This window comes from Zeugodacus cucurbitae, chromosome 6 (genome assembly GCF_028554725.1).
Source record: "Zeugodacus cucurbitae isolate PBARC_wt_2022May chromosome 6, idZeuCucr1.2, whole genome shotgun sequence".
NCBI classification, from domain to species: domain Eukaryota; kingdom Metazoa; phylum Arthropoda; class Insecta; order Diptera; family Tephritidae; genus Zeugodacus; species Zeugodacus cucurbitae.
The window spans coordinates 7,317,572-7,342,839 of NC_071671.1; the positions used below are offsets into that span (position 1 = coordinate 7,317,572).

Genomic DNA, 25,268 nt, shown 5'->3' on the forward strand with positions numbered 1-25,268 from the left:
CAATTATTATATTAAAGTAAATATAACGGGCTGTGTAATTTACTATAATACAAATTAAGGTGATTTTACATTAAACATCTTTTATTATTATTATTTTTGATTAAATGTCATATAACTCTAATTAAAACTATGGCAATGTTATTGAAACGACATACATTGTACACCCTGTGTTAACTTCACCACTCAATTTAAAACGTTGCCGGCAAATTTGCAAGTATTTACAATCTTTGTCAGCGAACTAACAACACATTTGAAATAAGGAAAAAATGGCACAACGATCAATTACGTTAGTTATAAATACTTTAAAACAAACATTGGTTAAAGTTAATAGCACAAATACATTTGCTTTTAGGTCATTTTTTAAGCCAGCAGCTGGTACGGGAACTGAGGAAGCACCAAGCGCGAAACGCAGCAGGTGAAGTACACAAAGCGCGCTAAAAATTCGTTTGTATATTTGTTTATTATTTTTTTTATTAATTTATTTAATTTTTATTAATTATTATAATTTTTATTAAAGACAGGAAAGCCCGCAGTCTAATGGGAAGATTGGTGAGCCCGAGAAAAAAGTTCAGAGGAAATCTGAAGAAACGGACAAAAAAGATACAAAGCCAAATACACAGCGCAATAGTGAACATGACAATACAAAGAAAACATCACCAAATGCGTTAAAAACATCGCCTAAAAACAAAAATATATCTACTAAGGATAAGAATGTGTCTCCTAAGAGCAAGAGTGTGACTCCTAAAAGCAAAAAAGAGTCTCCGAAGGATAAGAATGTGTCTCCAAAGAACAATAATATATCGCCTAAAAACAAGAATATAACGAGTCCTTTCAAAAAACAAATAAGTGATGTAAAAAAGGAGACCACCCATGAAAACGACAACTTGGACAACAAATCCACAATTGAGGAAGTAAAGTCAGAGCCAAAAACGAGTAATGATGATGATTTGACTCAAAACTCAAGTAAGGATGATAATGTGAGTGTTAAAAAACTTTCGGTGGAAGCCAATCAGTGTGGTGCCGAATACAATCCGGCTTCTGCGAAATATCATCCCATAAAAGATGCCTATTGGAAAGCGAAACAAAGGTAAGTATATTTTTACCTAAAGCATACCGAGAAATATACATAATATATAAATTTTCTTTCAAACAGCACCCCATATTTGGCTTTGGCGAGAACTTTTGAAATGATTGAGGATACCAAGGGACGTTATAAAATGGTTGAAATATTAGCGAATTTCTTGAGCTCCGTGTTATTATTAAATCCAGATGATTTATTATCATGTATTTATTTAAGTATAAATCAATTGGCACCAGCATATGAAGGTAAAGTAACAAATTTAATTTTTACTAAAAAAAAAAAAACAAAAAAAATTAATTCGATTTTGCAGGGGTTGAACTCGGTGTTGCTGAAACTACATTGATGAAAGTCATAGCTGTATCTACTGGACGTGAACTGAAGTTTATTAAAACACAAACACAGGAAATCGGTGACTTAGGCATTGTTGCTGAGCGTTCAAGAGTTTCACAACGTATGATGTTTACACCAAAACCACTCACTGTGCAAACTGTCTATCAAAAATTGCGTACAATTGCAAACGCTTCGGGGAAAGCAAAATCTCCAATTATACATGACCTCTTTGTGGCATCACGTTACTCGGAGGCGAGATATATTATACGTTCACTGATTGGCAAGATGCGTATAGGAATTGCGGAGAAGAGTTTATTTCAAGCTTTAGCCACCGCAATAGTGAGCAGTAGACCCTACGATGAAAATTATAAAAAGAAATCGAAACAATCAGAAGCTGATATCAAAAAAGATATTGAGGACATAACATTTCTGCTGAAAACTGCTTATTGGTAAGAACATATATAAATAACAGTACATTTTTTTAATGCTTAATATTTCCTACTTACAATATGTGAATTTCAGTCAATGTCCAAATTTCGATAAGATCATAACGACGTTACTTACACACGGCTTAGATGATTTACTGAAACACTGCTCCATGGAACCGGGTGTGCCATTGAAACCTATGTTGGCGCATCCCACACGTGGTGTATCCGAGGTGATGGATCGTCTGAAGGGCAACATCACATGCGAATGGAAATACGATGGCGAACGTGCACAAATACATCGCGACAAAAATGGCAACGTCAATATATACTCACGTAATCAAGAGAACAACACCACCAAATATCCCGATGTAATAAATCGTGTCGATCACTTTAAGAAGGACACGGTACAATCGTATATAGTTGACAGTGAAGTGGTCGCTTGGGATATTGAGCAGAAACAAATACTACCCTTCCAAGTGTTGAGCACAAGGAAGAGGAAGAATGTCGATGTCGAGGAGATTAAAGTGCAAGTTTGTGTTTATGCATTCGATCTGTTGTATCTGAATGGCGAGGCGTTAACATCGAAGAATTTCTCCGAACGAAGACAATTGTTGCGAGATAATTTCAATGAAGTTGAAGGTGAATTCCAATTCGCAACTTCGTGTGACACCAATGAGCCAGATGACATACAGGGTTTCTTGGAAAATTCCATTAAAGGTTTGTTTCTATACAGCTTTTTAACGTATATAAATAAAAATATTTAAAATTTCTATGAATTTAGGTAATTGTGAGGGTCTGATGATCAAATCGCTGGATAATGATGCAACCTATGAGATTGCAAAACGTTCACACAAATGGCTGAAATTGAAGAAGGATTATCTGACTGGCGTCGGTGATTCGCTAGATCTGGTTGTTATTGGCGGTTACATAGGAAAAGGCAAACGCACTGGTGTGTATGGTGGCTTCTTACTGGCCTGCTACGATGATGAAAATGAAGAATATCAAAGCATATGCAAAATAGGCACAGGTTAGTAAATGTTTCAATAAAACAATTTCAGCAACAAAATACAATTGCATTCTACATATTTCAGGTCTGAACGATGAGGATTTGAGCACACATGCCAAATTCTTCAAAGAACACACAATACCCGCACCGAAATCATATTACCGTTTTGACACCACCTTAGTGCCCGACACCTGGTTTGAAGCGGTGCAAGTGTGGGAGGTCAAATGTGCAGATCTCTCACTGAGTCCCGTACATAAAGCCGGCATCGGTATTATTGATCCTGAGAAAGGTATTTCACTCAGATTTCCACGTTTCATACGTATACGTGATGACAAGTCCGCCGAGGATGCCACAAGTGCGCATCAAGTGGCTTATATGTATCGCAATCAGGATCAAGTTAAAAATCAAAAATCCAACACAGCAGAGTTTGATGATGACTTCTACTGAGTATACGTATATAAATTGGTAATATATTAATTGTTTAGGGAAGCTTCAAATGGCACACAATGTTTGTTGCAAGTCAAGAAATTCGTAATATTAACAATTATAAAAGGTTAGTAAGATTTATATTTGCACAATAAGTGGATAGGGCACACTATTATAAGCTACTTTGTGTTGAATTCCACATTTCTCTTTTGAAATCAAAACTAATAATTAAAAAATTTAATAGTACCCACAAAAATTAAGTCTCTGTTTTATAGTAGCTCATAATTTATTATTATTTTGTTGTAGTTATCGGTAAAGTTGTTAGCGCCCAAATTAGTAAATTTAATAATCCAAAATTTCTCTAAATTGTTTTCAAATTTTTAATGTGAGTTCATATAATAACAAATTCTGCAATCTATCTGCACACAAAATTTCACTCTTATATCTCTTAAATTAAGCGAGTTATTTTGAAATTTCTTTATAGTTTAAAAATATATAACTCTCTTTTTAACTTATTTTTTTTTTTAAGAAATTCTTTTATAAATATTCTTATTTGCTTAATTTTCTGTTGACAAAAACGTTAATCTTTGAAACATCGAAAATTGCGTCAAAAAAGTGCGACCAGAAGCAAAGTTACTAGCATTTAGAGGTTGCTTATGATATTCAGACTGATCCTACATAATTGCGTTTTTCTCCGAATTGCTTTTAATGGTAGTAACAGCAACAATTGATCTGGTGTATTTGTCGAATACATTCTGGCATTTGAAGTATTGTTTCATTATAAATATATAAATATTGATGAAGATAATTGTAAATTAAATAAAATATTTAATAAAAATATTAAAATAATAATCTTTAAATTTTATTCATGGCGTTGTGGTAATATTTATTCGTCTCATTTCGCTTCGTAAATCGTCGCTGTTATTTATCGAAAATGACAATTAGAGCATCCGTCCCTACCAGATACTAGTTATGAACTCGTTAAATTGTAATATTGGAATTGTCAACTGGCTGATGTCATTCTCGGCTTACGTACCGCTTGAAATCGTGGCCGGCAGGCAACGTTGTGTGCTTCCAGCACGTTTTTGACAAGAAAAGGAATGCCATATGCAACACCCACTGTATGGAGACGGCTCCAATGGCTATAAATCGATAAAATCAAGGCACTCATAAGCTGCTGCCGAAATTGGAACCAAAAACGTGACTAATCCCTGTGAAAATATGATATTATGCCTTAAAGCACGATATTTTCGAAATATTTGGGGTCTATTGTGTTGGAATTGCAACTAGTAAGCTCTTTATTCATTCATTCGTTGCAAAAAATGTGCACATTGGCTTAAGATGTGCATAATTTCGATGTGGTGTGCTTCGGTACACCGGTTATCGACAAATCGAGGCCATATCCATATAAAAAATAGAAGTAGGGATGCTGCTGCTCGCGCAGGGCACCGATAAAATATATTTGAAGTCGCGACGCGTTATTTTTGTTGCTGAAAATATTCGGCAATAAAAAAGAGGGTTTTTTTTGTTGTTTTTATGTATTTTTGTTTCCATGTTTGTTTTTTTTTTTGTAATTTTTGTCTCCATTTTTTATTGTTGTTTTTTATTATGTTGCCAAATTCTAGGTATTGTATATATTTTGGAGTTTTTGTTAGTAGTTTTTATTGTTTTTTTATAATTGCAGCGTCCCACATACATATTTTTTTTTTTCAAAGTTACGTATATAGGGTCAACTTGGTGGGTGGCAGTAGGTGTGGTATATTATTGTATATGTATGTTATGTTATATGTTGCACCATATGGTTTTTGTTATTGTTATTTCTCATATGTACATATGTCTTATTATATTATTTCATTTACCTTTCAAATCCTGATACAAGCTCCATCATCCAAAGTCGGTCTCGAACCTGCGTCTTTGGAGCACCAGCTGCATAGCATTCACATTGCACCACCGCCGCTCTTTGGTGGAGCAGTGACCTTTGCCCATAACTAGTCATAGGCCAATCGTCACACATCCTGTAAATTTTTCGCACTCCATATAAACTCCATTTATTATTTATAATTAATTTATAATCACTGCTCCAAGTCCGGCACGAACCTGCAACCTTTGGAGTATGAGGCGACAGTCTTATCACTCCACCACAGTCGCTTCATGGTGGAGTAGTGACTTTTTCGCATATGTAGTGTATGTCCTGTGGTCAGTGGGTGGGAATTGCACCACGGAATGCAACGAACGAAAGAATTGCACTACAGCGACTTCTAAACTGTTATTAAATGCAAATACATATTTTTTATTTCTATGAAGTACCATCAATTAAGCTAACTAAAAAATATATCAAATATGAATTTATAAATTATTATTTATTAAAAAAAAATGTTGTATGCATTGAAAAAATATAATTTATTTATTAAAAAAATGTTTTTATTTACAAAAAAATTTTTTTTATTTATTTATTTAAAAAATCGTTTATATTTCAAAATATTATTTTATGTTATTTGATTAAATGCATTTGTGTATTATAATTTTATTAGTATATGTGCAGTAAAAAATCTAACGCTGACAGTTTGACAAACTGTGTATTGGAATGCATATTTCTTATTTTATTCAACTACATACAGGCATATATGCATGGCTGGCGGGCTTTTGCAAGGTATTATTTTGTTTCCATTCACATGCCAACGGAAAATTCGTACTAATGTTAATTTTTCTGATCATTTTGAACGATTATTCAATATTTCAATTGGTTTATATTTCTGCATTCTCATCAAAGAATCCCAACATGAGCATCTCCTTTTCAGAAAAATTATATGGGAAATGTAGACTAGTTGGCACGAAAATTTCACCGCGTATATTACTAAAATAGAGATAAATAAAATTAAAAAAAAAAAATTTTGAATAATTAAGAGAATTAATTTATATTAATAAATAAATATTTATGTTAAAAAATAATTTGTATAAAATGTAAGTAAGAAAGCTTATAAAAAATATAAATTAAAGAGGTGAATACAAAGGACTAATAAAATCAACAGAAAACGTCATAATAATTGTAATAAAAAACTCGCTACGCGCTAAATACGCTAAACAACAAATAAACCAAAGTGTGTAAATCAGGTGTGGAAGATAAATTAATAGTTACACTAACTTCCATAACTCGAACTGCTCTACCTCGAAGTTCTCCATAATTCGAACTCTTGAACTTCCAATAGAAGTCAAAATTCATACAAATTACATTCTGTAACTCGGAAGTCTTTCTAACTCGAAGTTCTTTTGTGGATTATGGTGATTCGAGTCAGAGTAATTCCACTGTGTATTGACATTAATCGAAAATTGAATTATTATTATTAAAAAATGTTTACATGTGAATATTTGAATGCATATATTCTCTTTTAATCGTGCGAAAATTTATTTTAGCAATGCGAATTGTCAATAGCAAAATAACGTAATTTTGTTTACTTTTTGTGTTTTTATTGCACTTTGTGCTATATCAAATGCTTCTGCTGGATATTTCGTAAAATTGCAACATATAGATGCCAAAATTTCTTTGCTTATGTGTTACGTTAGTGATAAATGGTAAATATTTGAAAAGCACTGTATTAATATTTAGTAATAAATCATTAAAGGGGTTAGGGGTAGTCAGGATTTTCAAAAAATCATTTTTTTTGTTATTTTGTTTCAATTTTCTGTAATATCTTAAAAATATTCTCTGAAAATGTGAAGTTGATCCGATAATTACTTTTCGAGCTATTTGAAAAATAAGAAAGAGCGCTCGGGCACTCCAAAACGCTAGTGTGAAACTTTAAATGCGTTTTTCTCAAAACTATGTTTTTTGAGTTGGTGACAACTGTAGCTCGAAAACCGCTCTGTAGATTTTAATGAAATTTATACAGCTTTTAGAATACATAGCAATCCTGGGTCTGGTCGAAGCTTTTTTTCAAAAATTTAGATTTTTAAGACCAATTAATTAAGACCATTGATTTTTTCCCGAAAATCTAGAAAAAAAAATTTCCTAAGGATGCCATTTTGTTAATTTAAAAAAAAAAGCAAAAAAGCTTCGTTCAGGCACAGTATTATCTATTTATGAAACTAATTTTTCTTATCCGATTTTAGATGAATCTCCAAGGACTTGTCACCGCAAGAACCTTGTTTTGGAACTGGGTCAACACAAACAGCTATAACTTTGGAAATTATAATTTATTTTTTTTTTAATTTTCGTGACTTCAAGTCAAAACATTATGTAATAATGCCATATTATTGCTTTTGTAAAATATCATGATTTAATAGCTAAAAAAAAAATTACTGAAAATTCCAATTTTTTCGTCTCTCTGACTACCGCTAACCCCCTAAAATCATCAAATATTTTTGGTTAACAATTAAACTAATTATAAACGCTTTCTAAATTTCTCTGAAAATTATAATTTATGCAGAAATCTTTTTTTTTTTTTTCAATAGACGAATGGAGAATTAGGTCAACTGAGCTACAGCAACAAAATTTCGCACGCAATATTTCGCTTTGTTATAGTATATAGACATATATGTATAGATACATTAGATAATACTAAAAATATTAAAGTATAAGAGAAGTAAAATTAAGGGTATTTTCTTTCCAAAAAAAAAAAAAAAAAAAAAACAGTTTTTATAAAATATAACGAAAAAATTACTGGATTCAAATAAAAGAAAAGCAAATTAACGATTTTCGAAGTATCACAGGACATATTTAATATAAATGTATATATTTACATTTTCATAAAAATACGAATAGTACTTACGCATTAGGCGTCTCATTGTAACCAATCGTATATTTATAAGGAATATTTGTTGCAGCACGCTTTGAAGCACACCATGTCGGTTCATATTGCATCGCATAGAAGGGATAATCGAAGGCATTTATATAAATTTGTACGCACAAGCCATGACTGCTGTAATAAGGTTGACTCGATTCAGCCGGTTGGAAGTGACCGCAGCTACCCAAACGTACATTCTGATGACAAGTGTACACCTGTGTGCCTTTATCGCGACTAGAGTGCAGACACTGTACATGACGAGCGGCCTCACGATGATCGATATTGATGAAGACATCGAAACCGGGACCAGCCATGTCACAAGCTGCAATTCAAGTGAAACAAAATGATTACAAACAATATATATTTTTGCGAAACTAAATAAAATAATTAATTAAATAACTCTTTCGAGTACGCACTATCAATGTTGTGAAAGAGATATCGTTCACTCAAACTACGTCCAATTGCTGACGCTAGCTGACCGCCGAAACTAAAACCGAACATATAACCATTATCCGGATCGAAGCCTTCCTTAATTAAAAGCAACATGCGTTTCGTAATTATATTCGAAATGCGTCGGAAGCTGCGGTATAACCACATATAAGAGTCCTTGGCGAAGACCTCATAGTCTATGCACACAATACAACCGCCACGATGATATGTGAGACCTGAAATGACATAGAGTAGAATGGATTTATATTTATTTACATAAGTGGGCGTATAACATGCTGTTGTTACTCACGCTCTATGAGTGTGAGCACCCATTCGGTTTCGCAACTTTGCCGCCAGCCATGCAATATAAATGCAAATTTATCATCCGGTGAGCAGCCAGACTTCGTTAGCGCTTTGGGATCATCACTGGCGCTTTCGTAAACCTTTTCACCATCACTATATTATGATTTAATGTTATACAGATATATGTATGTATGTATGTGTACCGCAAATCGGTTTACTCATATATGTACATACCGATAGTATTTGAAACGTATACCCTTGCGAAATTCTTTTTCATTCTCCCAACGCCTATTTATTCTCAAGGTCTTCAACTGTTTTATGAGGCCTGTGGACTGTAGTTTCCCAACACAACGACGGCAAGTGCGCGCACCACGTACCACTTCCAAATTAATTGGATTGATTGGACTCTCATCTTCAGTGGCCACAATCAATTGCAGGAGCGTTACAAATATTACAATGCTTAGATAAAAAAATTTCGAGGTCATTTTTTAACATCGAGTTCAACACTAAAAACATTGTTTGGTCTAGAACTTGTTGCTACTACTTTTTCCATAATTTATTTGTGGGTAATAAGCTGTTGCGGTTGATTGGTTTCACATTTCAAGTTGAGAAACGAACTCTCACGTAACAATTTTTGTCACCAACGGTAATATACAGTTCGATTGGATTTGAAATTCTTTTTAGCAAAACTTTGAAAATTTTGTATGAAAATAAATTAAAGTATATATAATTTAAATAATTTAAAATTTAAATTATTTTTTAAATAACTTTTAATAAAAAAAAATATTATAAAATTTTAAATTTTGCAATAATTTGAATTCAAAATATTTGAAATGCTGTCATAAGGGGTACCTACTTCTTATATAGCATTTTCTCAAAGTCAATATCTTTTTTACACTCCCAGAGATTATCAGCTCGAATAGAAGCTAGACTGAACTTTTCATCCTTTTCGAGCATCCTAAAGTTTTAATCCAACTCCGAATGGCTGATACATTTTATAAGATTTTTATCTTAACTGAGTACACCAAGTAGGGCAATATCTAGTCGAAAATCTCTTTTTGTTGCTGGCCGAAGCGTGTTCTTGAGACTCCATAATTAGTATTACAGTTGAACTTCCATAACTCGAAGTTCTCCATAACTCAAACTCTTGAATTGTCAATAGAAGTCAAATTTCATACAAATTACCTTCCGTAACTCGGAAGTCTCTCTAACTCGAAGTTTTCTTATGATTATAGTGATTCGAGTTAGGGAAGTTCAACTGTATATCTGTATTTCAACCGTTGATCAATTGTTAATCAATCCCTTTTTGCACCGTCCATGATTGCTTAAACAAATTCTACAACATTTTTCTGAAAAAGTTATATCTGGGACTCCTTCATTTCGGAAATAATTTCATAAATTTCTTCCAACATGAAATACTATTAGTTAGATTGATTCGCTAACCCTATTTGGATCGGGTCTAGGATACACCGTTACAACAAGAATTATTAGTTCTGTCTTGAAAAAAATTTCTTATAAAATTTATAACATTTTTAACTATAGAATCGCATGAAGAGTCACATCGATTTCGGGTCTTTCGCTTTCAGCACATGCGTACTACTTGTGTATCATCTGTGATTTGACTACAGTACCGTACAGCACAGGAACCTCTTCTGCTTTGAAGCATTCAACAAGAGAACGATTTTAGTCAACTTGGTGTTAACGTTTGTAAAGAAGAAACGACTGGCGTGCTATGGTGAGCTCGCCCACAAACTGAGTAGACGGAAAACGACAAAAGGCAGCCTAAATTTTAATATGTGATTCACAACATACAAATCGGATTTTATTTTTGATTTTCATATGAATAACGACTTTCGGTCAACTCATTTGTATTAGAAAAACTAATTGATTTGTCATTTTCAAAGGTGATTTTTATGAATTTTTCGCAAAATTTCTTGTTTTAGTATGAAATATCATTTATATTTAATCGATTAATAATTTAATTGTGTTTTATTATTTGACCTCGTATAGTATAGTAGTATAAAGAAATTCTTCAATATTCGTGGTGTTCCTTCCATATGTACATATATCAAATATTCCATCTAATACACAGTTGTAATTTTTTGTATTATGGAGTTCGACGTTCCATCGTCTGTTATTCTTGAAAATTTCATAGTATTTCCAAGAGCTCTGTGCAGCATTGTGTGGTCTTTTCATGCAGTCATTTATATAACCTTTATGCCTCTATCCTTGCTAAATCCAAATGTAACTCAGCAAATTTTTATGTTTTTTCTTGCTACATACAAATTTAAAAATACGGTTAATGAACTGTTAATGCACATAAATACTTACCATGATGATAACACTTGCTTCAATAATTTTATTTGTATATCTCTGACATTAGTTTAGGAATAAAAAATGGTGTATATCTGTCTTTGATCAAACATTGGTATTTTTATTTAATTGTTCTTAAAGAATTTTGTTTTTTATTTGCATATTTTTATTTCCACTGACACTAAAAATAAACCTATAACAACTCATATTGGCGAAGATGCATTCTTTGAATTATATCTCGACAATCATTAAACACTCTTTTGATATTTTCCGTATCAACTGCACATGTAAAGTGCGGATAACAGTAGTGTTTGCCATCGCCACTAGCAGTTGAAATACGCTGTAATGAGGCAGAAAAAAATGCGTTGAAGGGGGAAAATGTATTTTTTTCTTTAATTTCAATTTTTATTATTTTTCTTTAGTGCTTATATGGTGCGACAGTGTGTCTATAGGTATGTATGTATGTACATATTGATGGATAATGATTTTTACGAATTTAAAATATTAATTAATTATGGTTGTTGCTTTAGGACGTGTGCACATTACACCATAACGAAAAAGAAACAGTGGGTTAGGTATGACGAATGATGAGTAAAAAAAAAGATGAAAGAAATAATAATAGAAATAAGTATGAAAAGAAATTTTATTATGAACAAAAATGGATGTTACTATTAATGATATTAAATAATGTTGATTAAAAAAGGTAAAAAAAAGAAAAACAAAAAATAAATAATGGATATACGCTTAAAATTTCTATATATGCATTGTATGTTTTTTATTATATTTCTGTGCTAACATTTACGAAGTAAGAAAGAAAAATGTCTTAATTAAAAAAAAAAAAATATTTGATTTCACTCAAAAATTAAGCTCTATATATTTTTCAGAACAGCTAACTATTAACTACCACGCTCGAGTGAACTATATCTTCTTCTTAACTGGCATAGGAACTGTTTACGCGACTATACAACAGCGCGTCATTCGTGCCTCTCTTTGGCAGTTTGGCGCCAATTGGAAATTCAAAATGCTGCCAGCTCCTTCTTCACCCGGTCTACCCAATCGAGTGGAGGTCTTTTGAACTATATACTTAAACGAATAACTGCTGTTGTTGTATGTAATCATCGAAACTCAATAGAAACTGGTACTGCTATTACAAACTATTTATTATTTTGGGCACATAGAGCACTTAGCAATACAGAACAAGTTCACAGAGTAGCACGCCAGCCGTTTCTTCTTTCAAATATGACCACCAAGTTATTAGCAGTTAGTATTGTCGGAATTGTTTGTATTTATTTAGACGAAGCAGTTTAATTGTGGGGCCCCATAGCGAAGATTTACCGACATAAAGAATTTTTAAGAATATATAATATATAAATTTAATAAATGACTGCAAAACTGCAACTCAATTAATTGTAATAATACCTAACAAAATTATCAATAATAATATTATTTATTTAGACGAGCTCAAAGTTGTAAAAAAATTGTTTACGAACCACCGAAAATTAATAGGTTAGTCAATTTAGAAAACAATCAACAATTTGAATAGCTAACTTTCATGAATATGATAATGAATCGGGTGTATGAGAACTTGATATTAATAAAATTATAATAAAATTTAGTGAAACTGTGTGTATGTGCTTGATGTTGAGAAAAATTATAGAAATCATATGCAATTATTATTTTTACTTTTTACATATACATAAATAAATATTTTTTTTCTAATTTATAAATTTTTACAGCATTTCTGCGTTGTAAACAAAATATCCGTGAACCAACTTTAAGTGGCTGTAGTGAAATCAGACTTATTATATTCCAATTAAATGTAATATAATTAAATAGTTGCTATTATTTTTCTCAATAGTGTATCTATGTGTGCGTAGCAGTTAATGTTTTTCTCTGCGCTTACCAAAAATTCATCTCGTATGAAATATTTTGCTCTGATCACTTCTGGGTCATCACCAGATTCTGTTATAGCATCACCTGAATTAACGAAAATAAAGCGTGAATTTATTTTAAGATTGTGAAAATTTTATAACAAGTATAATAAAAAAGATTTTCATAAATTTTAAGGATAAATATTAAATATTTTATGTTATAAAATCATGTATTAAAAAAATTTAATTTTTATATTTTTTATACACAAAAATTTTATTCAATTATTTTTATTAAATAAAAATTTTATTAAATTACTTTTATTAAATAAAAAATTTATCAAATTATTTTTATTAAATAAAAATGTTATTAAATTATTTTTATTAAATTAAAAATTTTATTAATTTAAAAAGTTGAAAATAAAACAAAATAATTGTTTAATAGAAATATGAAACAAAATATTATTGAGCGAAATTGGGTGCTAAATTGCTTTTAGAAAGTTGTTTTAATTTAATTTCAGTCAGTATTTTGTTTAAAAAGTAAAATATTACAATAATTGCCACTCTTACAGTGGGTACTACAGAATTTATTAACTGATTATAATTAAATAAGAACTATTGATTAATATTTTTCAAATATCTCCGACAGTGCGAACTGCTGCATAGCATTTAATGATGTTATAACAATAACAGACACATTATTTTTATTGCTTTAAACAACATTTTAACGTACAACGTATATTAATTGGTAGAATCTTGTCGTCATACTTACTTGGTGTTTGATACTTGTTAAACTCGGAAAAGTATTCCGAAAGTTTACTCTTTCCAGCTTTAATTTTTTCAGCTAATAAATCTTGCTTATTTAAAAATAAAATTACAGAAATTGTGCGTAGCCATCTGAAAATATTGGAAAATTAAATATTAATTTAAAGTGAAATAAGAAAATAAATTAATTTTTGTAACAAAAAATATATGTTTTATATAGTTTTACCTGTTATTCCAAATGCTTTTGAACAAGTCCAATGATTCACGGAGACGGTTTTGCGTTGGATCCTCACGCAATACCATATTGTAGCTGGAACATGCAGTTACAAAAATTATAGCTGTAACATCATTGAAACATTGAATCCATTTACGCCGCTCATCACGTTGGCCACCAACATCGAACATGCTGCCAAGAAATTGTGTTTGTATTATTATTATATTGCAATTAAAGTGTAAATGTATATTGAAACTTACTGAAAATTAACTTTGTCTACTTGAAATCGTGTTTCGAAAATGCCTGAAGTCAATACACGGCATCTTAAAATATCTTGCTCGCTTGGTGTATAATCTGGTTTCTTTATTATGCTTACTCGATCCAAAAAACTTGAAAAAAAAGAACACAAGAAAGTAAAGTAAATTGGAATTATATGGATAATAGGGGATTGTTATATATGTATGTATATATAAATTGAGAGAAATATATATATAGTATGGCAAGTTAATATTTCTTATCGTAAATCTAGTATTTAATATACTTAAATTGAATTAAAATAGCAAAATAAAACATTTTCTTCATATTTTGAACCACGTATTCTAAATAAGTATTCAAAAGCACACTCACTATTTTGCGCAGTCAATCAGTTGATATTCATTTGATCGCTCAAATGTTTGCAATACTCCTCGATCTTTCCATAGTTCCTCTGTATGCTCATAAAATTCCGGAGGATAGTTAAAATCGGGACCTAGAAGTAAATATCACAAAAACGTTTTATTGAATATATATACAAATATATATAGTATACATATATGTATTTTTATACACATGTTTTGATATACATATAAATTCGATGGAAGGTCGAAAAGGTCATTGTATTGTATTTTTAAACTATTAGTTATTTTTAAAATAATTTATTTACATTCGGCTAATTTAAAATATTTATTTTGAAAAGTATGTCGTTAGTCAAATCAATTGTGCGTTATTCTTCGCACACATAATTTCCTTCTGGACAGTGCAATAAATTTTTTTTCATACGGTTTATTTTCAGAGTTTTCTAAAAATAGATTCCGGAAATACAAAGTTAGTTTGCGTATAGTTTAGACATTAGAAGAGTACCAATATAACTTGTTAATTGTATTATATTAATGGCATGTTCAAATGTTTATTTAAAACAGTAAAATGTAAATAAAACTTTAAAGAAATCTCTAGATTATCGATTGAAAATTAAAAACAATCGTATGAACTGCTAACAAAATACAAAAGTAATGTATATATCTACACATATGATCATGTAAATTGTAAAATATTAGCATGCTTACTGGAAGCGTAATCCTGGATGTATTCAACCCTTGCCTCATTATCCTTCTTTTCTAATGATACAGGTGGATTAAGTGTGCTCATGGCACCAGTAATTGTCTGCAAGTTAGAAATTCAAATAATTAATCGATTTTTATTGATAAAAAAAACATACATACAACAAAGTATATACATATATACGTTTGTATATTGGCGAGTTAAAGAACAAAGGGGGTTACCCTTAGGTGATTGCCATTGATTGCTTACCAGGATTGCATCGCGTATATTTTTCTTAATATCATCGACTTTTTGCTTTTTCTCTTGCTCGGAAAATCCATCAACATGCAAAATGCGCATTTGCTTCACAATAGTCGATTTGCCCGACTCACCAGCTCCTAGCAATAGTAGTCGATGGGTAGCACGATATAGTTGCTTATCCTTTTGGAGCTGCTTTGATATTGCATCACTGCGACGCTTTTGACTTTTGGAGTCTTCTGAATTTACATCCGTTTGTTTGGAACTGGGTGACCCGAAGCAACCCATTGCCGTCCAAGGTGTCCACCAACACGCTGCTCTGTTCTCTTGCGCCCCGTCGGGAGACTCCGCCTCCCTATTACCTCCGTTTTGAGCCAGTCTAATTAGCTCAAAGACCAAGAAGCGTCTTTAAGATATGTGCGTCGCTGTTACTGCTTTGATTTGAGTGTTAGGTTTCCAAAAAATTTGTGCTTTTATTCGTTACTTATTTTGAACTCTGTTTTGTTAGTTTTTGTGTACAATAATGTGCGTGCAGTTCCCAACCTATTGCGTTTCTATAAAATTGCGAAAAAAAGGCACATGCTATATTATCACTTCTCTTTTAATGAAAATGTGCAGAAATATTTATTTTTTTGGAAGTACTAACTAATAAAAAAATAAAGTAAAATTGAGAAAAAATCACCTGTTGGTCGATTGAACAATAAATATGCTTTGAATATGTACAAAGAGCCATTAGTTAAAAGACTTTTTATAAGGCTGAGAAGTAATATGTAAAATAGACTTTTTTTGCAAGAAACGGCAACGCTGCTCCAACTATACCTAATAACAAAACTGTTGGTCTTATTAGAACGTGTCATAATGGATTTTATACTTTTACAATATAGGTCAATATTTCCAAGCAATTTAACATGATTTTTTTGATATGAAAATTGTTGTTTTTATGCTAATAGTTACATACATACATATAGAGTTTGAAATTTTGTTGCTAATCTGTAGAAATTCAATTTATCCATTTCATTTTATAGTATTTTTATCATAGGACACATGTATGTAGGTGTATGTTTGTTTTTCATACACACATAGATACTCATATTTTTTTATGTATATATGTAAATACATACATATGCACATACATATCATTTATTTATATTATTAACCTGTCTTTGAAATCTTGATATCAGCTGTGACTATCGTTCACTCTACTACTTAATTTACTTCTCTTTATTTTGTGCACCAAACTAAAAAACTTCTTCCCACTTCATAATCTCTACCTCCTGCTCATCCCTTGAAAATGTGTTTTTCTACTCACTACTGTATAAAAAAAACCTATGTCTGCGGCGCAGCATACTTTTGGAATATACATACATACATATGTATACTTTTGTTTTCCATATATGTTTTTAGAATCTCGGAAAAGTGGCGATTACGAATAAAAAATTTTGCGAAAATTATATTTTCATATTGGAAATAAAACATTTTGACTCAACAAGTTTTTTTTCACCCTTTTTCACTTGAGTAAATGTATAATATAAAACAACTAGGATGAAGCTAATGAATTTTTAGCGAGGAGCACTGTGTCTCATATTAAAACTTATATGTATGCATGCATATAAGTATGTATATAAAAAAGTGATCTGCTCATATTGTACTTTCTTTGGATACCTAAAATATGTAGTTTTAGAAAAAGATGCCACATTCAGTAAATCAATTCGCTATCGTACAATGTATTTTCACGCACTTAAAAAAAATTATATATATTTATAAAATTAGAGTACAACTCCCAAGAATACGTTTTTTTTTGCACAAATGCTGAAAATCTAGGCGTGGTATGCAAAATTTTTACCCTCGGGCAAGTTTCGAGTATATCCCATCGAAAAAATCAACATACGGTTTATATTTTCACTTTCGCGCATGTAATATGCACATTGCAAAACACTTTTTCCATTTATATAGGAGTTATTACTGACATTGTCCAATTTTATGTATCGTATAAGAAAATATATACGCGAATATCTAGTACACTGGCATTCATACATACAATTATGTGTATTTCCAGCAAATAAACGCTCTGTACATTTATTATGTGTTACATTACAAAATATAGTTTTCACTTTTTATAGCTTTGCAGCTGAAATATACCTAAAACTGATTTTTTTATCAGTATAATTTTATCACTTTTAAGAACTCACTTTGCACTATTTTAGTGATGTGCGATACTTGATTATCGAAAAGCTATCACTAATTCAAGTAGTTACTCCAAAAGGAAAATAGAGATGCCAGACAGATAGAAATGTCAATAGGTTTGTATACGAGTAAAATTTAGAACGAATTTTCACAAAACGGTGTGAAATTGTTATGGATAAATTTAAATTATAGAAATATAAATATTTATTATAGCATAATTTTTAAATGAAATAATGTATTAAGGAACTGTATTTAGTTCCTTACCGTTTATATGTGGTTATTTATTGATTAATTTTTATTTAAGAAATTTATTAAAAATTCTAATATGGAATCAAGATTCTATATATAAGTATAATTGTAATATTTTGAAACTATCCAAAAGCTTACAAACCATACCGCCACAAAATTACTGCTTTTGTAATAATACAACAAATCAACATATTTAATACAACAAACCCTTTTATTACCTAAAGTATTTTCATTTGAGAACATTCGTATTAATTACATACATAAATTCATATATAATTAATTAAAGATTATTATCTAAAGGTTTTTTTGATAGTACAACTACAATATCTACTAGCCAATAAAATGATTGCCTTAAATCGCCTTCACATAGATAAGGTGCTTTAGTCCAAGCTTCAACGCGAAATCCCATACTCTCCAGTAATTCAAAAAACGCAACGGCTTCTGCTTCAAAACTCAATTGTTGAGATCGCTCCGGCCAGTGTTTAAGTAATGGCCGTAGTGGCATATGGGACGAATTCATTTCTACATAATGTACATAGGGTAAGACAAGAGCTAAAATCACTCGTCCATTTGGCGCTAATGCATTGTAAATTTCTTCCAAAAGATCTATTGGATCAATGCAACGATCTAATACGTTTAAGCACGATATCAATTGAACATTTTGTACTTCGTTTATACGTTCAAGTATACTAAAGTTTCTGCTTTTCAAGCGTTCACGCATTGTCCAACTAGTTTCTGTTGCAAATGTATGAATTTTACACAGCGGATGCAAGTTCTGCATAGATTTAACCAAGCGCACGGTAATTTCACCATCACCAGCACCAATATCCAAACAATGCACCTATAAATGTAATTGTCATTTTCAGTGTAAAATTAGAACTACTTAAGCAAATCAATATTTACAGTATCATAAGATTCCACGTCAAAGCCACCAGAAATGAGTAATCTTCCAAACTGCTGTTCCGATAGTATAAACATTGAACCACGATTCAGATAGCCATTTATGTCAGTCTGCGTCATGAAGAATTGTAAGACAACTCGTGCCACAGCGTGCCATATGTGTAGCCAAATATTTGTCGAAAGAACTTTGGCACGTTCCAGCCAACGCATGGTCGATTCATCTGGTTGCAGCAGTGGTACGAATTTGTTTTGAAATTTCGGAGGTAGTTCATGATTAGTTGTATACCACTAAAAGTACAATAGTAAGGTTATATGTAATTATTGAAATTGTTTAATTTTTTTTTTTAATTCTTAAGCTTTTTATATGATATTTATTGCACGTATAATAAATTGCATATAGGTATGTAGCATCATTGGATACAATGTAAGAATGATAATAAAAACCAACCCAACAAGTGTTTCTTTTTCATTATCATTTTGTTGTTGTTTTAATAACTTATCTATTGCGATATCTTATTGCAGCATCTTACATAATTAAATGTAGGCGCAATTTGACCAAAATATAATGTGAGCAAGTAAACAAATGTTACAACAATAAACTTAATTTTTTTACTATAATTTAATATTTCAAAAGCATATGCTTGCGCAGAAGTAATATTAAGAATATAGTCGTATTTTGTGTATATATTTTCTTCCATATTGTGTGTGTTTTCTTTCAACTTTTTGCTGTTATAAATAATATTTTAAACAAATTCCAGAGTGACACATGTATTTTCGCATATACTTACATACTTGACTAAACAAGTTGTTTGATTGTTCTACTTACAAGTCTGGTATCAAGTTCTTCCAAAGAACGATCATTGTGATACTTTTGAAAGATGGCCCGTGCTAGGGTTCCCCGTGGACGATAGCAGCTCATTATAAAATAAATTCGTGTTAATATAATTAAATGAGAGATGCGATGACCGGAAATATATGCAACGTTCTGCGTTGGTTAGTATTGATTTTTTTCAGGAACAAATTTCTGCCATTTCAAGCCGTTTATTAATAGAACTTATTTTCCCACATCCTTCGCACCAACTTGGTGTCAATAATACTAAATTTTGCTATATTTTAAACATTTATAAAAAAATAAATGGTTGACTTCTCTAAGTAATGATAACACAGTTTTTAAACAATAATAGGAACAAGTCGAGAACACTGACCAAAGGGTGATGCGTATGAATTAAAAATATAAATTTGGCAAAAGCAGTCAAAAATTTAATTTATAGTTTAACGTATACTTTTTTTTGAATAGTCAACAGTTGTAGTTTATACAAAGCAGTAATTTAAAAACCCCCAATAGACATATTGTTGATTAAACATTATATTATATTTATTAATTTCAATTCATAAGGTATAAAAACAATGCCAATGGTCCGCCGCGACTGTGCTTTAACCTTGTGACAGAGTTTCGAAAAAGAAGAGCTCAATTTCATAGCGCTGAGGGAACTTTCTTAATTATAAATTTAACTATATACTACTATATGTATTCCTTGAAAATCTACAATTAAAAATAATTAAAACAAGTAGTTACACATGTACACAATTAGTTTTATATTTACATATATATTTTCGCTATAATCTTATAAAAATATTTACAAAACCAACAAATAAATTACAATAGTTAGTAAGCGTAAGTAGCATTAGAAATTAATAACTAAATGTTTAGATAAGTAACAAGTGCTATAAAACCAGTTAATAAAAGATGGCTCCATTCAGGTCTGCTAAAGGACATACTACCTGAAATTATATTCGTTGTTAAGTTAAATAATAAACCATCAAATATGGAAACGCATTTATATTCCTCGATGTTTTCGTCATCCGTTCTTATAACAGCTGTTGCGTTGACTTGAAATTTACCATCGTTAAGCATATTGGCATCGCTTGAAATAATTTGAATTTGTTCACCATCCCAGGTCCTGTGAAAAAAAAAACAATGTAACGCGTTAATAAGTTTAAAAATATAAAAAAAACTAATGCCACTCACTGTATAACCAGCGTTGGTTTGGGATATACATTCCAAATTTGACATTCCAAATGTGTTTCATTTTGTATACGATTGTGCTTGAGTGTATGCGTGTAATTTTGTATATCAATTATATGCAATTCTTTATCCATGGATATTGTCTTCTTATCCGTTTGTATGTTACACCTGTACGTGCCAGAAGTCTCAATTGTTGGATTTAGCAGACGTATGCCGCTTTCTTCATCGTTCGGATCGGATGATAAAGATTCTACGACACCTTTGAAGTCAGGCTATAATTTGGATTTAAAAAAAAATTAGTTAATTATAAATGCATAAATTCCAGTAACATTTATAGCTTACGATAACATTTGCGCCATGTCCTTTGATATATTGGAAGAGCACTTTATTATCTTTGCTCCATTTTACAACGAGCGAATTACTTGCTTCTTCCACTTTAAAGTGACAATTCATCGGTATCGGGTCCACATTTTCATCATCGATAACAACTAGTGATGGTCCTTCGATTTCCGTTAATACTAGACAGTAGATTTCTGTAAAAATTAAAGTTGAACATTTTTGAAGATAATTAAATGATTGTTGGAGAGTAATGATAGGTGATAAGTTTCTTATTTGTTGACGGATATACTCGTACTCCTATGACTTTCAATTAGTGTCTACATCTAAAATGTTCTTTTTTTAGTTCAGTATGATTTGTAACATAGACGAGTTGATTGAAACTCAAAGTTTCACTACTTGATATTTACGAAATCGGAACCTCTGCTTGCGTAAAATAAATACCCAAAGAACTTGTAACTACTTTTTGTTTCGTGTTGTTATAATAAATAAGATTTGGATTCAGATCGGTTTGGTGACTTAATTACCGGTTGAAATTATTTAATTATTTAAAAAGTTTTATTTTTACGTCTCTTTGTTTATATTACTGTACATAAGCTCCCTCTTTATATATTTTGCATATATGTACATATATATGAAGACAATTTGGCATCTGACGAACGAAAGTGGTCGGCGCTCTCGTCTTTTCTATTGGCAATAAAGTCGCCAAATAAATGAGCGCGGAAAATTATACATACATACATATGTATGTATATTTAAAAATGATCGAATTGAAATCTTTAACACATAAAAAAATGTGTAAATCAAATAGAAATTCGAACAAACATTATTTTAAATTTTGATCTCAGCCAACACCCAGCCAAGTGTAGGCGCTGCTGACATATATATTTCTACATGATTATAGTTTCTTATTATTATTTTTTATTAATTAAATGCCAAACAAATTTGTCATAAAAGACTTTTTTGGTTGCAATTAGAATAATGACATTTGTAAATGAAGAATAAAGAAAAATGGGGGATGTGGGAGAAGAAAATAATTATAAAAAATTTAAGTTAGTTTTTTTAGGCCCCTTAAGATTTCGAATAGACATATAAAATTATAGCATGAAATTTATTTCTATAAAAAATTATTTAATTAAATCTCAATGGAGGCAAAATATTAATTAATTATTTGCAAAGAAAATTTTATAAAATACAACAAACATTAAACAAAGCGCTCATAAGAAGTCTGGAAAATGTTTGTTTATTGTTGAAAATATTATTTATATTTTTAAACACAGAATTTTTGTTTTTGTTTTGCTTTATTATATACATACAAATGTACATAAATAATTTAACGCGTCATTTCTATAAAAGTCAGTTTAACCAAAGAAGAGAACTTGTGAAATTTTGACTGGAAATTAAGGAATTTTTTATTCTACAGTCTTTTTTGTTTTGTTTTGTAATATTACTTGTTAGACTTTTTAAATATTTTTAATATAATTTATTTTTAATTCTATTAACTATAACTAGTTTTATGTTTTTAAATAAATTAAATGTATTTATTAGTTATTCTAAATAATCTATTTTTTTGATTTTCTCAAAAAAAGTTTGTTGTTTGTTGCTCTATATTATAAGATATTATTATATCGATCTATTAACTAATATTTTATATTTCTTGTTAGACTTTTTTCTTATTTTTAATAAAATTAATTTTATTTTATTCATTATAATTAATTTAATATAATCAAAATATTAAATAAATTAAATTTATTTATTTTTTATATATTTATTATTTTTTTTTTAATATTTTATATTCTTTGTTAGACTGTTTTAATGTTTAATTTTATTTAGTCCAGTTTTATATTTTTAAATAAATTGATTCTAATTATTGGTTATTATTTTAGACGTATTGTTTAATATTAATATAATATATTCCTTCTTATTTTATCAATTATAATTAGTTTTATATTTTTAAATAAATTTAATTTATTTATTAGTTATTATTTATTATTTTCTATATTATAAAACATTATTATATTGATCTATTAACTCATATTTTATATTTCTTGTTAGACTTTTTTTCTTATTTTTAATAAAATTAATTTTATTTTATTCATTATAATTAATTTAATATTGTTAATAAAATTAAATTTATTTATTTTTTATATCTTTATTTATTTTTTTTAATATTTTATATTTTTTGTTAGACTGTTTTAATGTTTAATCTTATTTAGTTTAGTTTTATATTTTTAAAGAAATTGATTTTAATTATTGGTTATTATTTTAGACGTATTGTTTAATATTAATATTAATATTATATATTCCTTGTTAGACTTTTGAATACAATTAATTTTATTTTATTAATTATAATTAGTTTTATATTTAAAAAAAATTGAATTTATTTATTAGTTATTATTTATTATTTTCTATATATTATAAAACATTATTATATTAATCTATTAACTCATATTTTATATTTTTTATTAGACTTTTTTATTTTTAATAAAATTTATTTTATTTTATCAATTATAATTTATTTTTTTATATATTTATTATTTTTTTCTTTAATATTTTATGTTCCTTGTTAGACTGTTTTAATGTTTAATTTTATTTAGGTTAGTTTTATATTTTTAAATAAATTGATTTTAATTATTGGTTATTATTTTAGACGTATTGTTTAATATTAATATTAATATTATATATTCCTTGTTAGACTTTTGAATAAAATTAATTTTATTTTATTAATTATAATTAGTTTTATATTTTTTTATATTTTTAATTTAATTTTATTTATAAATTTTTATTTAGTGGTATTTTGTTTTTTTTTTTTGCTCAACAATTTTTTTAGTCTGTTGATCTATATGGATCCATGTATGTATTTAATTTAATTATATTAATTTTCAATTTTCTGCCTATAAAGGCAAATACAAATATTTTTGCCTATATTTTAGCACTTTAAGCACATAAATGTGCGACATTTCATATTTTAGGCACTGTCGCGATAGCTTTCAGCATCGAATTTTCCCATTCATACAGGCGACATGGAATTTTCGCGCTGACCTTGAGCTACAATTTTTAAAAATAGTTTCCAAGCGGCACACACTTTGCCAACACAAACATTTATACAAATATATAGAAATGTATATATGTATGTATGTAAATATGTATAAATTAATAAATATATATATAAATGTCACATTTAACGTATACACAACACTTTCTTCGGCAGATTATATCCTGCATAACACACTGAATCCTTACTGCGCCTGTTTGCTTACCTTTATGCAGTGCAACCGTTAAAACCGTTATAAACGACACGAGTAACCAATTCATTTTGCGTTCTTTTTTGTTATTATTTTTTTCGTGTTAACAACAAATGTATTAACAACAAATAGATTTGTTAAGGAACGGCCGAAGAGTACGTTTTTTTATTATTTTTCAATGCGTTGTGACGGAATTAAAAACCCAAAAAAAAGTGCCTCAAAGGAACGCGAGAACCCACCACCATACGTCAATTTATGTACGTATTTCCCGCTAGTAAGGCAAAATTAAACTGAGCGACTAGATATACCGAAATAAAAATTATGTGCGCGTATGGAAAGTATATCGTATGCAATATTATAGTCTAGATAGTCCGCATAGGAATGGGTATGTGTGTAGTAGCTATAGCCAAAATTACAAAAACAAGCGTTAATAAAAAAACAACTGTTTTATAAACAACAGCGAGAGAGTCAACAAGAGTCAGTCGGTTGGTTGGTTGTGGCTGGTTGTTTGGCCGTGCAGTGTGTCCGTTCCGTTTGGCTGCTCAACTGTTGAAACTGTTGAATATTGTACGCCGTAGAAACGGACGAGTATGCGCAGGCGAGTGCATATTGTACCCCAAGTGGTCTAGTGATCGTGGTGTACGCCACCAACCTGAGGCATATGCCACACCAAACGAACGTGCGCCGCTCGTCATACATACATACATACATATGTATGTATATGTAATAACCAAATAGTAGAGAGGATAATACAAAATATGTATGAGTATGTGTGTGTGTGATGTGAAAAAATAGTATATCAAGTCGTTAGTGGTTCCGTTTACAGCGCG

At 29.9% G+C, this 25,268-nt stretch overlaps 5 protein-coding genes across 13 annotated transcripts; 1 reads left to right on the forward strand and 4 right to left on the reverse strand.

The window, feature by feature from the left end:
* Positions 1-132: 132 nt before the first annotated feature.
* LOC105210323 (DNA ligase 1) lies at positions 133-4,057 on the forward strand. Of its 2 annotated transcripts, XM_011181187.3 has the most exons (8): positions 133-286; positions 353-415; positions 518-1,087; positions 1,154-1,326; positions 1,392-1,860; positions 1,934-2,556; positions 2,621-2,866; positions 2,931-4,056. In XM_011181187.3, the coding sequence occupies exons 1-8, from the start codon at positions 267-269 to the stop codon at positions 3,290-3,292; spliced, it is 2,526 nt and encodes an 841-aa protein (XP_011179489.1). In that variant the 5' UTR covers positions 133-266; the 3' UTR covers positions 3,293-4,056. The 2 variants fall into 2 exon arrangements, with proteins under 2 accessions (XP_011179489.1, XP_011179488.1); XM_011181186.3 differs by having other exon boundaries at positions 252-415; positions 2,931-4,057.
* Positions 4,058-5,804: 1,747 nt separating this feature from the next.
* LOC105210330 (uncharacterized) lies at positions 5,805-9,300 on the reverse strand. Its single transcript, XM_011181200.3, has 5 exons — positions 9,019-9,300; positions 8,792-8,937; positions 8,469-8,717; positions 8,038-8,374; positions 5,805-6,125 (listed from the first exon to the last, which is right to left on the reverse strand). Exons 1-5 carry the CDS (start codon positions 9,267-9,269, stop codon positions 6,017-6,019), a joined length of 1,092 nt encoding a protein of 363 aa, XP_011179502.2. The 5' UTR covers positions 9,270-9,300; the 3' UTR covers positions 5,805-6,016.
* Positions 9,301-9,449: 149 nt separating this feature from the next.
* Positions 9,450-17,801, reverse strand: LOC105210329 (guanine nucleotide-binding protein G(s) subunit alpha). Of its 8 annotated transcripts, none has more exons than XM_011181193.3 (10): positions 17,537-17,728; positions 16,181-16,329; positions 15,511-16,052; positions 15,267-15,363; positions 14,572-14,692; positions 14,205-14,333; positions 13,957-14,136; positions 13,738-13,862; positions 13,001-13,074; positions 11,192-11,437 (listed from the first exon to the last, which is right to left on the reverse strand). In XM_011181193.3, exons 3-10 carry the CDS (start codon positions 15,784-15,786, stop codon positions 11,291-11,293), a joined length of 1,149 nt encoding a protein of 382 aa, XP_011179495.1. In that variant the 5' UTR covers positions 15,787-16,052; positions 16,181-16,329; positions 17,537-17,728; the 3' UTR covers positions 11,192-11,290. The 8 variants fall into 8 exon arrangements, with proteins under 8 accessions (XP_054089622.1, XP_011179495.1, XP_054089620.1 ...); XM_054233645.1 differs by having other exon boundaries at positions 16,181-16,317; positions 17,537-17,719; XM_011181197.3 differs by having other exon boundaries at positions 16,181-16,207; positions 17,537-17,718.
* A 320-nt stretch (positions 17,802-18,121) lies between these two features.
* On the reverse strand, positions 18,122-20,023 carry LOC105210328 (protein-L-histidine N-pros-methyltransferase). Its single transcript, XM_011181191.3, has 3 exons — positions 19,658-20,023; positions 18,835-19,119; positions 18,122-18,772 (listed from the first exon to the last, which is right to left on the reverse strand). Exons 1-3 carry the CDS (start codon positions 19,748-19,750, stop codon positions 18,212-18,214), a joined length of 939 nt encoding a protein of 312 aa, XP_011179493.2. The 5' UTR covers positions 19,751-20,023; the 3' UTR covers positions 18,122-18,211.
* A 380-nt stretch (positions 20,024-20,403) lies between these two features.
* Positions 20,404-24,984, reverse strand: LOC105210326 (butyrophilin subfamily 1 member A1). The gene is made up of 4 exons (XM_011181190.3): positions 24,454-24,984; positions 21,200-21,390; positions 20,861-21,129; positions 20,404-20,792 (listed from the first exon to the last, which is right to left on the reverse strand). Exons 1-4 carry the CDS (start codon positions 24,506-24,508, stop codon positions 20,531-20,533), a joined length of 777 nt encoding a protein of 258 aa, XP_011179492.1. The 5' UTR covers positions 24,509-24,984; the 3' UTR covers positions 20,404-20,530.
* Positions 24,985-25,268: the final 284 nt, after the last annotated feature.